Source organism: Pollachius pollachius (assembly GCF_949987615.1).
Source record: "Pollachius pollachius genome assembly, chromosome: 2".
Taxonomy (NCBI): domain Eukaryota; kingdom Metazoa; phylum Chordata; class Actinopteri; order Gadiformes; family Gadidae; genus Pollachius; species Pollachius pollachius.
In genome coordinates, this window is record NC_136935.1 from 25,071,641 (window position 1) to 25,085,100 (window position 13,460).

The window sequence follows — 13,460 nt, forward strand, 5'->3', positions numbered from 1 at the left end:
GAGCATCTTCCATCCGACAACAGGTAAAAGCCCTGCTGAATTGCTTTCAACCAAAAAGTAAGAGGAAAGCTGCCTGAACTGATTGAAGTGCACACTGATCAGGAAGTTTGTGATCGTGACACAGAGAAAAAAGCAGAGAGCAAGCTGTATGCAGACACTCGCAGAGGAGCTCAGCTATCAGAGGTCGGTGTTGGTGACACTGTGCTCTTGAGACAAGACAAAACTGACAAATTCTCCACCACATTCAATGCAAAACCACACAAGATCATCAGCAGGACAGGAAACAAGGTCGGAGTGGAATCGCCAACAGGAGTGAGGTATGCGAGAAACACCACTTTTGTCAAGAAGTACGAAGGGAATGAACTGAAACTAGGGGCATCCCAAGAAAAGGGGGAAATACAGAAAGCTGAGGATGACGCCGGAATCAGCGAGGCGATAGAAGAACACACACGCCATGGACACTCAGGGTCCACAAAACAGAAATGACGTTGACGCACAGATAAAAACACACATGCCATCCAGGCCGCAAAGAGTCAAACAAATACCCAAGGGATTGTTTGATTTTATTCTCAAATAATTTAAAAAGAGAGAAAGAGAGAAAGAAATTTTCACATTGTTCATGAGTTAAAACCTGTAGGTAGATACAGAATATGTTTGATTTCTAGCAATATAATAAATTATTACAGTTCATGGTTTTGAAGGTTTCTTAAAGGAAAGCAATATGTTTACTAAGTAATGAGTTCTGACTAGTACTAACACAATGTGATTTTGATTGATTGATAGATTTTTGAATAGGTACACATTCCTTTCTGGTGAAGTTATGTTATGAATCTGACTGTTCAAAAGTAGAAGAAACGAGAATTCCTGGAATGCGAAGTGTAGTCTTGACTTATGTTTTCTGTAACTGAAAAGAGTTTAATTCTAAGAAGTGGAGGGATGTCATGACCATGAGGAACACGCCCTATCAGAATGTTTGTAGGTATTATGGGTGGGGCGAGGAAGTTGTATTCATTTAAATTACGCCCCCAGCAAGCAACGGACATGTCTATGTGTGGTCCATATTATTTAGATTCAATTCTGCAATCTGTTTAATTCAGAAGTAAAGTAGAGATATAACAGGCTGGGTAAAAATATCGATTCATCAATGTACTGCAATTTATTTGTTCTCGATTAAATTTCGATTCAGAATTTTTTTGAAATCGATTATTTCCATAAAAATTTTTTTAAAAAAAGAAGCATACTCAGTCATTGTAATCTAGAAGCGAGTATGCCTAAATGTACATGCCCTTTTACATTTGTCCATGTTATGATTATTACTTTTATGCTGCAAGTTTAGCTCAGGAACAATACTATACAAATGGTGTGTTCCCTTTTTGCTAGTTAAAGCACAATGAAATGGTTAATTCATTTTGGAAATGGTTAATTCTAAATAATATTTAGGTATTTTTGTCATCTGCACGTATTATTGAATCGATATCGAAGCAATTGGATCAATGTCGAATCGAATCGAATCAAGACCTAAAGAATCTAATTGAATTGAATTGTGAGGTACTTGGCAATACCCAGCCAAGTCTTAGCAGTCACAGCTTATCAAATACCCTACATTTTACTGCTTTTTATAAAGAGATCAAATTAATATTGAGCTGAATTGAATTTAGCCTATTGGTTCGGCCCTCCACAACAGTCCCTGTTTCTCATGTGGCCCTTTTGGAAAATGAATTGCCCACCCCTGCCGTAGACTGAGGCTGTTTCCCAAAGTGAAGGCTGCAGCCTTGCTAGAACACTTCCTTGCTAGGCGCGTCCTTTGGACATGAGGCTAGAGTGCTGCCTAGTGTCTGTAGTGTTCAGAGTTTGGAACGATTTGCTACTGTGGAAGCACTTCCGCTTTTTAATATTACTCCAGTGTTAAATATTTTAATATTTGAATTGTTGAAATTTTTATTGCGACAGTAATTTGTTTAAACAACACCTACTTACATATTAAAACAAATCAATCCATGCAAAGTATAGCGTATCATTACTTTGCAAAAATGTTTGAATGAAATCGCACAGGTAAATCTTTTGCATTTACATGATTAATCTATAAAAAGCAATACGACACAAAATATTTCTGAAATGTTCAAATAACTTCACTTGTCTAAAGCAATGTGTATTGCTTTATATACACATTTTGTTAATATCCCGCACAGCGTGTGAACGCAAAGGATTGTGGGTATGTTGGCTCGTTGAGGATCCATCAATGCATCCTTGAAATCTCGGAATTCTCAAAAATAAAGGACGTGAAAAGGGCGCGAATTTCCAAGTGTTCTCAACATTGGAACAGTGCTTGTCGGCGTTCTATGACGTAGCGTCCTTAAAAGAGAAGCCGTTGAGCATGCTTCCTTCACATTGGGAAACAGCCAGGCTCTGATATGACCCAGTCTCATGTGACCTCTGACCTCCTCTGTTTGAGTAACATGACTCTGTCTCCTCTGATCAAATGAATACGCCGTGCAAGCTCTCGTAACGCCGCCGCATTTTGCGCCGTTGTATTTTATGACGCTGTTGTATTTTATTACTCCATAAAATGTTAATTTTTAGCAATTCAAACCCCTTTCCTTACACTGCTTTTCCTCAACTCTACAACATTGTTGTACGCTCTTTAACGTGTTTGATAACGGGTTAAACAGTCAATAGCACGGTTTGATAACAGGTTAAACAGTAAATAGCACGGTTTTATAACGGGTTAAATAGTCAATGTGGTTTGATAAGCTATTTTATTTTTTTTATAGCTTCAGTGAACAATCAAAAATAAGGAAAAATACAAAACACACACATGCACACACAGTCACAAGAATGACCAAGCTACCAAGGCAGCTGAAACATAGCAGCTAAAAAGTAATATAGGATAATAATGGATATAGGCTGCGCCCGCAGGCTGGCTATTCTTCTGGCTTGTGGTTTCATTAATGGCTTCTGGTCTCAGGGCACCGTTGTCAGGGAGATGGAACACCTGGCTCACATGCATTTCTGTTTGATGCATGATGACATCTCTCTCGTCTGTTATCTCTGCAGTGCTTTAGAAACCTGGGGAGATGTCCTCATAAGGTATGGCTTCCCTAGGTCCACCCAGCCCAAGGTCACATGACGCCCAGCCATGTGACCTTGGGCCAATTGTATGAGCAGAGAAAGGTGAATAGAAGAGTTGTGGTGGTGTCCCAGTGGGGGACTGGAGGTTTTATCTGTTGGTGAAGCATTAGCCAACAGCAGCAACCAGGTTACAACCCACTGGAAGGACGGATCAATACACAGCGTCCTGATCAAGGGCACCTGATGAGTGCTGTGAACGGAGCTGGATCTTCCTCATGTTGCCCAACAGAGGTCATCAGTGGGGAGGAGAACTGAACTCCAAACTCTCTTCTGGCAACAGAACCCTACTTGTGGTGAACCCCTATACCCGGACCCTGGAGGACTCCCTCTAGGTTCCCCAATGCTCTGGTCTGGCCCGAGCTCATCTCAGGACTATCACTGTGGTTTCTCAGGATCGACCAGAGCATGGTTAGTAGCCTTAGCTAGTCTGCATTGTAAAGTAGATCTTATTACTAATTATAATGGGATCAATGTGTTCAAATAATAACTGTCCCTAAAATGTCAAGCTTTTCTGGTATTAATTTACCGCTGTTGCATACTATTGATATAAGGATTTCTATTTTATGTAACATTGTAAGGAAACCTGATGGATATTTCTGGTATTTCAGACCAAAGGAGTGGTTCAGATGATCAAGTGTTGACTTCTCTCCATGCTCTTGCGCCAGTAGAGCTTGGTCATGGTGATGTACAGAAGTACAGGAGTATAGACCATGATAGCAGCATTGCAAGGTTAATGGTGTTTTGGTCATTGTTTAGTAATTATTCAAGAAATAATTTGTCATTATGTGGTAACATGGCGTGTTTTAAACTGCCGCAGCGTGTCTCATGTGAGATCTAGCTGAACAGCATTTGGATTAGCCTGGTATGGTTACCTTTGTTTAGGATTGGTTCATTATGGAGATCACTAGCATGAGAGTGAGGGAAAAGTGGGAGAGAAAGTGGGGAAAGGAGGGATGATGGAACTATAGGAGATAAATTAATGACTATTAGACCCTTTAAATCTCATTTAACATCAAACCCTTACACAGAAAGGCAGCTCTGTCAAACACAATACTCAACAAAGCAGTGTGCACGTGCATACCTCTCCAAGATAACTGCAGGTTTGTGAATCACTCTGAAAACTAAGCCTCTGAGCTTTCAGATGTGCTAAACACTCCTCTGCATCTCCTCCCTGTCTGTGAACCACTATCGATTACTGATCATTCAGTTCACAGTCACTTCAGAGCATCACACACACACGCACCGACCACGCATACACACACACCGACCACATGCACGCACACACACCGACACACACACGCACACACACACACACGCACACACCACAAACTCAGAGTAACACAGTTGGATGTGCTCTAGTTCAGCAGGAACAGAGTGATGACATTCTGGCCGGTTGAGCAGCTCAGTTTGTTTTTTCACTCAGGGGCATGTGTTGGGATTAGTGGTAACGCTACTCAATGTCTATATCTAGATATATGAAATAGACCTGTTCCCTCCTGCTGTGCTCCTCGTAGGTGAGACCATCAAAATGTATGTATATGAATATATGAAATAGGCCTTTTCCTCCTCCTGTGCTCCTTGTAGGTGAGCTCTTCTAAATGTATATAGCATGATATATGAAGTAGGCCTGTTCCCTCCTGCTGTGCTCCTCGTAGGTGAGCCCTTCTAATATATATGGATATATGAGATAGGCCTGAGAGAGAGAGAGAGAGAGAGAGAGAGAGAGAGAGAGAGAGAGAGAGAGGAGAGAGAGAGAGAGGTCCTGGAGGAACTCAACCTGGAGATGAGAGGGTCAACATGAAGTCAAATATGATGAGAGTGATGAAGATACCAACGGAGTGTTTTGGGAGTTGGAGCAATGGTAGCAATGGGAAATGGTTCCGAACATGGTAGTAAGAAAGTGATGCAGATGGAAAGGACAGCAGATTGAGAGAGAGGTCTTTTGGAGGCCTAGATCACCATGTGTTGCTTCTTACTCAGAGACAGGGTTAGGAGGAGGACATCCGTCATAGGACTGCTCTTGGATACGTGGGCATGCATTGTTTACAAAGGGACTTGATTGAGGAGTGACGACTGAAAAGCAAATTCTGCTGCGATATCTGATTGGGGCTCAGTGGGCCTGTGTCCTGCATCTACCGACCCGTCCCTGTTGCGTCCCTAGTGTTCCGTTTGTGGTGTTCCGTGCCTGTGTTTACTGAAGCTGTATTTATAGTAATAAGCAGACTTCAGAGCAAAAACAATCCAATACAAATCCATGAAATAGTTAAAAGAATCATTTGAGTAGAAAGCCAGCGTGAAAAGACATGAATGCCTTCAGCAAGAGGCTGGATCATGAAGTTACTGTCTTCTCAGAAGAACAGCCATATTAAAATAGCAGTGCTGGTGTCAAATGCCCTTATTCATGGCCATGAAAGCAGAAGGTCACTGTATAAAACATGGAAGAACAAGCTGGCTATGTTTTGACGAGCTCACACTCCGAGCCGCTCAGGCTGACGACTGGGAGTGATGGTGATGAGTGTGAACGTTTTAGAGCCACCACGCAGAAAATGTCCCCTGGTGAATTACAGGCTCTGCGTTCGTGGACCAGGATGTTCTGCCTGTCTGCGTGTGTGTGTGTGTGTGTGTGTGTGTGTGTGTGTGTGTGTGTGTGTGTGTGTGTGAACAACACGGCTCACAGCGCAAACAGTTTCTGTGGTAGGTCTGGTTAATGGTTTGTTGACATGCACTCAGGTTGCTTCAGGGATTTAGCGTTCTGGCTTGTCAGCGGTGAAGAAGCGCAGGAAGAAGGGTCTCCCCTCCTGTTTCCTTCACTCCAGCAGCTCTCCCCCCTCATCCCTCCTCCTCTTCTCCTCTTCCTTCACTCCAGCAGCTCTCCTCCTCCTCTGCTCCTCTTCATGCTGCCCTCCGTCCTCAACTCTCTGATACTTCAACACAGAGTTTATTCAAAATGATGCCGTGATAATACAGCATCTGTGTGTTCCCGATCCTTACAGCTCCACTCACTGCATTCTGTTCTCTACTTTCACCTCTTTGTCTCGCTCCGTCTTGATGCTGGATATGAAGGAGTGAAGAGCATCAGCTCAGTGTTGGTCTGGATGGTGTCCCTTCAGCAGGGACACCTGCTGAGGAACAAATGGATAACTTCAGTAATTGCAGGAGTCTTTGACGAGGCATGAATTGCAGCCATCTCACAGTTGGCCAGCTGCTCTTCCCATGATCCTACATATAAATGTCCATGTATCCATCAGCCCAGTGCATTCTGCACCATCACAGCCCTGCTGTTACCCTGCTGTTTTTACACTCTCTCTCTCTCTCTCTCTCTCTCTCTCTCTCTCTCTCTCTCTCTCTCTCTCTCTCTCTCCCTCTCTCTCTCTCTGAGCTGAGCTGCTGTTTATTCAATGATTATGATGATTGACTGTGATTATTTAATTCAACGGACTCGTGCCCCCCTGGCCTCGTTCTGTGACATCCAACTCTTCACTGCAGCCAGAAAGGACTCAACCTTCTGGATCTTGGCTGAATCCCCTAATTCTACAAGAATAAAGAGTTGGGTGTAATCCGCATAGCAATGGATGCTAATTCCAAAGCTGCGGATAATGTCACCCAAGAGAAGCATGTCGATTGCAAAAAGCAATGGACCAAGGACCGACCCTTGTGGGACATCAAAGCATAGTTTGCAGTGCTTAGATTCTGAATCCTCATAGAGCACAAATTGTGTTCTACGAGGTAAGAAACTAGCCAGCGAAGAGCCGTACTCCCGAAACCAACATAGGTCTGAAGACGGTGAAGAATAATTGCTGTGTTCGATTGTGTCAAACGCAGCACTGAGGTCGACCAACACAAGCATCAAGCTCGCATTTGTATCCAAAGTAAGAAGGGTATCATTAAATACTCTTGTCACAACAGTTTCAGTTGATAGAAATTCCTGAACCCGGACTGAAAAGGTTTGAAAAGATTGTTTCAAACCTTTAGATAGTCTACGATAGTCTAACCATCAGACATTCTACGATTTTTTTGCTACAATCCTTTCCTGTACCTTGGACAGGAAAGAAAGGTTCGATATAAGCCGATTTTGCTGACTAATTCAGGATTTAGGCCAGGCTTTTTGAGTAGCGGTTTTATCACCTTTGCCTTGAAACTAGAGGGAACAATTCCCACAGAGAGCGAGATTCATAAGTGAGAGGATTGCAGGCCCCACAGTTGGATGAACTTCCGAAGGGAGAGGATCCAACATACAAGTTGTTGGTTTCGATGCCTTTATTACCTTTTCAAGGTCAACCAGAGGGATTGTCTTGAACTCAAGGAGAGTTGCTTCAGAGTTGCCCTGCAAGATGTGGAGGACAAGAAGCACGGCAAGCATAAATTTTCTCTCTAGTCGATTGAAACATTCTGAGTTTGTTTTTGACTCAGACCCTTCACTGTGTCGAAAAGCAGTCTAGTCAAGTTGATGATACTGGAGAAGTAGATGTCGCTAGTGTTCCAGGCATTTGTCAGCACACCTTTATAGGTGAGCAGAAGTTTAGTCGAGCGCCATTTGCTTTCAAGGATTCTACATCCTCGCTTCAGGGTGTGAGTTTCTACACTAAACCAGGGAACTGTTTTTTTCATTCATCGCTTTTTAATTACAAGCGGAGCAACAGAATCAACGGCAGCAGACAAGCTATTGTTGAAGTCATTAGTAAGGCAATACACAGAACCCCTATAGTTACAGAGGGGAGCAAGTAAAAGGGGTAACTGCCATAGCTGTTGTGGTTGCAGGGGTGATGCGACGACAGCTGTAAGTAGCCTGGTGATCGTTGCAGAGGCAGTATACCAGTACCTGGAAAGTGAGCAGAAAATGGTCTGATAAAGCTGAGGTGTAGGGAGAGACAACCAGGTCTGAAATGTCTACACCGCAGGTTAAGTCAAGCGTATCTGTAATGGACTGAAAAGCCTTTGTGAGGCTATCAGATGGGTTATTCCCATGAATGTTCTAATCCCCAATAAGCAAAACATTGTCTGAATACATAACAAGATCAGCTGCAAAATCTGAAAAGTATGGGCCTGGGGGAAGGGGGGAGTCTAAAACTCGTTTAGTTTGTCAGGGCATTAGGCGCAGAAAGCGAGCATCTCAAATTATGTGAATGTATATTTATTCTCTAGATAATTGGGAGCTACCGTAATTTGGGGGAGTAGCTTCGTTTAAGGCTAGAAACTCATCTGGTTTTAACCAGGTTTCACATGGCCCAGGATGTCTATCTTATTATCAACAATTAGATCCCGGACCAAGATTGCTTTAATCTAATATTCATAAATCCTATTCTGAGAAGTTCAGATTTATTATTTTCAGAGGGAGTCTGGTTAACACAGCCTTCGCCTGCAGGTTTTACACCTCGAGACAGCACAAGGCAGCACCACTGTACATATAGCTATAGGTGCATTATAAGACTCCAATGTTTTAGCGGAGCTCAAACGGAGAACTCTCAGTGTGAGCATTACGTGCTACACCATCCTGGTAAACTGGTTCAGCTAACCCAACTACTGTTCTACTATTCTGCAACGTAAACTATCATGTTGCTAGCAGGTTTGCTAATCTCCTGCATCCCAGCGTGCTGTGAGTGGATGAGTCCCGCCTGGCTTAGACATACATCTATTTTTGTTTGACATAATTGAGGCGCCTATCCCAGTAGGGTGAAGGCTGTCTCTCATCAGCATGCCAGGGCAGCCCCACAGGTTACCCAGGTCAGTTATCATAAAACCAAAGCCCTGCTCTGAACTATATCGTGCCAGCCAGCGGTTTAGAGACAATTATCTACTACAACACTCATCATTGCCCCTGTCGGGTAGAGGGCCAGAGAGAATTAATCAATGTCGACACATCTTTCTGGCGAAGTCACACAGCATAACTATGTTACTGGTCACAGATATAACAAATCCAGATAGTAGGTCGACGCTAAGCGTCATGCTAACTAAACCAAACACCACCAAGCCGGCTACCCGGAAGTTGCATCAGCGGCGTCATACAGCAGCCTCGGGTCAAACTGTGGAAAGAGAGCACAGGTTAGGAGCACATGCACATGCAGGGTACTGGTTTTCCTAGGTCTTCCTACGTACCTGCGTCCGCTATATATGCAGCCTTTTCTCTAACCAAAATGACCTTTATGGGAAATGATACAATCTCCGCGAGCCAATACTTTCTATTAAACCCACAGTTAGGATTCACACAACCAACTGAAATGTGAATTCTAATTGTTCTAAATTTCTATAATCCCCAGCAGCAGATAAATCCAACAGCCTTCTTAGAGACAAATGTAAATGTTACAGGCCACCACCTCCAGCCAGAGGTGGTTCCCCAGGGGGATTAACAGGGTCTTGTTCTTCCTCCCGTCTCCCAGTACCGCATCGGCCAACTGTACATGATCAGCAAGCACAGCCACGAGCAGAGCGACCGCGGAGAGGGGGTGGAGGTGGTCCACAACCAGCCCTTCCAGGACCCCGCCCACGGCCAGGGCCAGTTCACAGAGAAACGGGTCTACCTTAACAGGTACGGGCTGGAGACACACACACGAGGAGTTGGTATACCTCAACAGGTATGGGCTGGAGACACACACACATGAGGAACAGGTCTGCTGCAACAGGTACGGGCTGGAGACACACATGAGGAACAGGTCCACCTCAACAGGTACGGGCTGGAGACACACACACAGCCTCACATCTATGTGTGTGTGTTGTGTGTGTGTGTTTATTCCTTTGTGTGTTTGTGTGTGTATGTTTATTCCTATGTCTGTGTGTGTGTGTGTGTTAGTGTGTGTGTGTTGTGTTTGTTTATTCCTGTGTGTGTGTGTTTATGCCTGTGTGTGTGTGGGTAGGTGTGTGGGTCTGTGTTTATGCCTTCATGTGTTTGTGTATGTTTATGCTTGTGTGTGTGTGTGTGTGTGTGTGTGTGTGTGTGTGTGTGTGTGTGCGTGTGTGTTTATGCACGTGTGTGTGTGCGTGTGTGTGTGTGTGTGTGTGTGTATTGTGGCATCCCGCCCCTTAAACCTCGGCCCGGGCGGGTCCGAGGATTAGTGGTGGACGGCGTATACCGCCGCCACCCACTAACCAGCGACAGAGAGCATCACTTCTCTCCCCCCAATCAGCGAGATAGGGAAGACCTGGCCGGAGGGAGGAAAAGGCACGGGCGCCATTTTAAAAGCAGCACGAGAATGGACAAGAGGAAGGAATGGGAGCGAGTGGCCAGAAGGAAGCGCTCGAGACCACGATCGACTAGAGGCTCACGGAGACCCTATAGATAGTGATTGTGTTCCCTGTCGGAGATCATGGTAATAAATGCCGAGTGCGGCTTAACCCTCTTTCAAAGGTGTGGTTCGTACCTGGAACCCGGCACAATGGGAAGCAGGGTAACACATATGGTGGAGGATGCGGGCAGGTGAAGAACCCACTACAATATCCCGGTAAAACTACCCACCAATCCGGCATGCAGAACCAGGATGGGACCGCGGCCGCGGCCGCCCCACTTCAATAGCAGGTGCAAGCCGCAACCCTGCAGCGGGAGACTACGGAGAGCATTGCCCTGCTCCGCGAAGCCTTACTACGGCTCACCATGCTTGGGCTTAACGACGACGTGGAGGCATACCTGGAAGTCTTCGAGCGGACCGCCAAGAGGGAGAACTGGCCAGAGGAGCAGTGGGCCCACATCGTGGCACCTTTCCTCACCGGTCCCGCCCAGCAGGCGAGCCAAGACCTACCAGCGGAGACCGCCCGACAGTACCCCGCCCTCAAGCAGGCGATCCTGGCCTACTACGGACACAACCTCGCGGCCCACGCTCAACGCTTCCACGACTGGCGATTCGACGTCCAGGGTGCGGTACGGACGCAGATCGCACAGCACGGTCTGTTAGTGAAGAGGTGGCTAGCGACCGGAGAAGGACCCAGCCCTACCGACAGGGTTCTAATAGACAATACTGTACGACAGCTCCCGACGGGTACTTGCCCACCACCATCCTGACACAGTGGATGACCTGGTCAGACAGCTGGAGGACTGGCAGGTGGCCCAGCAACTGAGCACCAGTACCGGGACCACCCCACGACCCGCCGAGACCCGAGCGCCTCCCCGAAGAGGGGCGAGGGGAGCTCGGCAGGCCTACGGGGCCACACGGTTCCCGTCGTCCCCTGGGGAGTCAACGGCAGAGGACCAGGGGTCTGAGGGGCACAGACCCTCTCCACCGGGCTCCCCAATCCACACGGGGAGAGGAGGGCCCGTCCGGTCCGGGTCGCCGGGACCCCACCCCGACACCCCCAAAACCCTCACGGCATCCGAGCAACACGACCCCCTGGAGGAGCCGGAGAGTTCCCCCCTCACCGAGTTCTCGGTCTTCTTACCGGGGAGGGGGTAAGGCTCGGCCCGACCAGGCCAGTTCACCAGCGCCCAGCTCCAAGACGAGGCCCTAAAATATGCCTGGAGCCACGTTTTGGCCCACGACGGACAGACCCGGGACTCGGTGAGTCACCTGCCGTACCCACACTTCAGGGGTGTCCCGAGTGCCAGAGGGTAGCGCCTAGGGCCACAGTCAGGAACCCCTTATCCCCATGCCGATTATAGAAACCCCCTTTGACTTAATAGCTCTGGACATTGTGGGGCCCCTTACCAAGACCAGCCGGGGACACGATACATCCTGGTACTGGTGGACTACGCCGGTATTACCAGCGGTTTATACCCAGGTTTGCCACAGACCACCGACCGGGCAGGGAGCACGCCAACGCCGACGCCCTGTCACGTCGGGATACCTGCCTGGGCGGGTTCCCCGTCTACCTGAGGCCTGAGCAAGCGGTGGAGGAGTGTGGCATCCCGCCCCTTAAACCTCGGCCCGGGCGGGTCTGAGGATTAGTGGTGGACGGCGTATACCGCCGCCACCCACTAACCGGCGACAGAGAGCATCACTTCTCTCCCCCCAATCAGCGAGATAGGGGACACCTGGCCGGAGGGAGGAAAAGGCACGGGAGCCATCTTAAAAGCAGCACGAGAACAAACGAGAGGAAGGAATGGGAGCCAGTGGCCAGAAGGAAGCGCTCGAGACCACAATCGACTAGAGGATCACGGAGACCCTATAGATAGTGATAGTGTTCCCTGTCGGAGATCATGGTAATAAATGCCGGGTGCGGCTTAACCCTCTTTCAAACATGTGATTCATACCTGGAACCCGGCACATTGGGAAGCGGGGTATCACAGTCTGTGTGTGTTTATGCCTGTGTGTGTCCATAGACATTGCTGAGCAAGGTATTTCAAAGGGGCTGACTCCAGGCAATGCAGAGAGAGAGAGAGAGAGAGAGAGAGAGAGAGAGAGAGAGAGAGAGAGAGAGATGGACAGGGAGATAGAGATAGCGAGAGATGGACAGGGAGAGAGAGATAGCGAGAGATGGACAGGGAGAGAGAGATAGCGAGAGATGAACAGGGAGAGAAGGTGAAAGCGAGAGATGGACAGGGAGAGAAGGTGATAGCGAGAGATGGACAGGGAGAGAAGGTGATAGCGAGAGATGGACAGGTAGAGAAGGTGATAGCGAGAGAAGGACAGGGAGAGAAGGTGATAGAGAGAAAGAGAGATGGAGAGTGTGAGGGTGAGAAGTTCATAGAGAGAGAAATGGGGGAGGGGCAAATATGCTACCATTTCTTCCCTGACAAATCCCAGTGTCACTCACATATAACTCACAATGCCCAGAGAGGAGATATGCTGAGTCATACTAAGACAGACAGACAGACACGAAGAGAGAGAGAGACAAAGACAGAGACAGAGATAGACACAGCGAGACGGACACAGAAACACGACAGAGAGACACACACTGATAGAGAGAGAGAGAGAGAGAGAGAGAGAGAGAGAGAGAGAGAGAGAGAGAGAGAGAGATAGATTTGAAAACACTCCAGATGCTAACAAACTGCCATATCTGTTGGGAGAAATACAACGATGTGCGATCACAGCAGCTAGATTCATCACCTGATGAAAGAAGTACCTCAAACTCCCCACAAACAGACTCTGGATTTTAACCACTAGCACACATTAGTTTAAATGAAACTGATATGAACACTTTTTCTGTCTGTCAATAATGAGAGAGAGAGAGAGTGATAGAAGCTGCTTTCAGACATACATGTAAGTCCTGATATTTTCCTGCTATTCTCCTGATGGGCGGTGTGTGTGATAGGGCTGCACAAGACTGCACCGTGGCATGAGGCCTGAAATTGAGTCTACTGGAGGCAGTCTGGACAAGGCTTAGCCAATACTTTGAAATAAAAGAAACAACTTTAAAATGTCTGACGCAGCAGAAGTCGAAGAGCTCATCCCTCGTCGCGGATCATCGTC

The 13,460-nt window shown here is 46.9% G+C and overlaps 1 protein-coding gene across 1 annotated transcript in view; it reads left to right on the plus strand.

The window, feature by feature from the left end:
• LOC307091822 (cytoplasmic phosphatidylinositol transfer protein 1-like) overlaps positions 1–13,460 on the plus strand; it is a 92,654-nt gene that overhangs the window by 62,274 nt on the left and 16,920 nt on the right. The window contains exon 2 of the mRNA XM_079758638.1: positions 9,504–9,652. Coding sequence (XP_079614764.1) covers positions 9,504–9,652 — 149 coding nt within the window. The remainder of the gene's footprint in view (positions 1–9,503; positions 9,653–13,460) is intronic.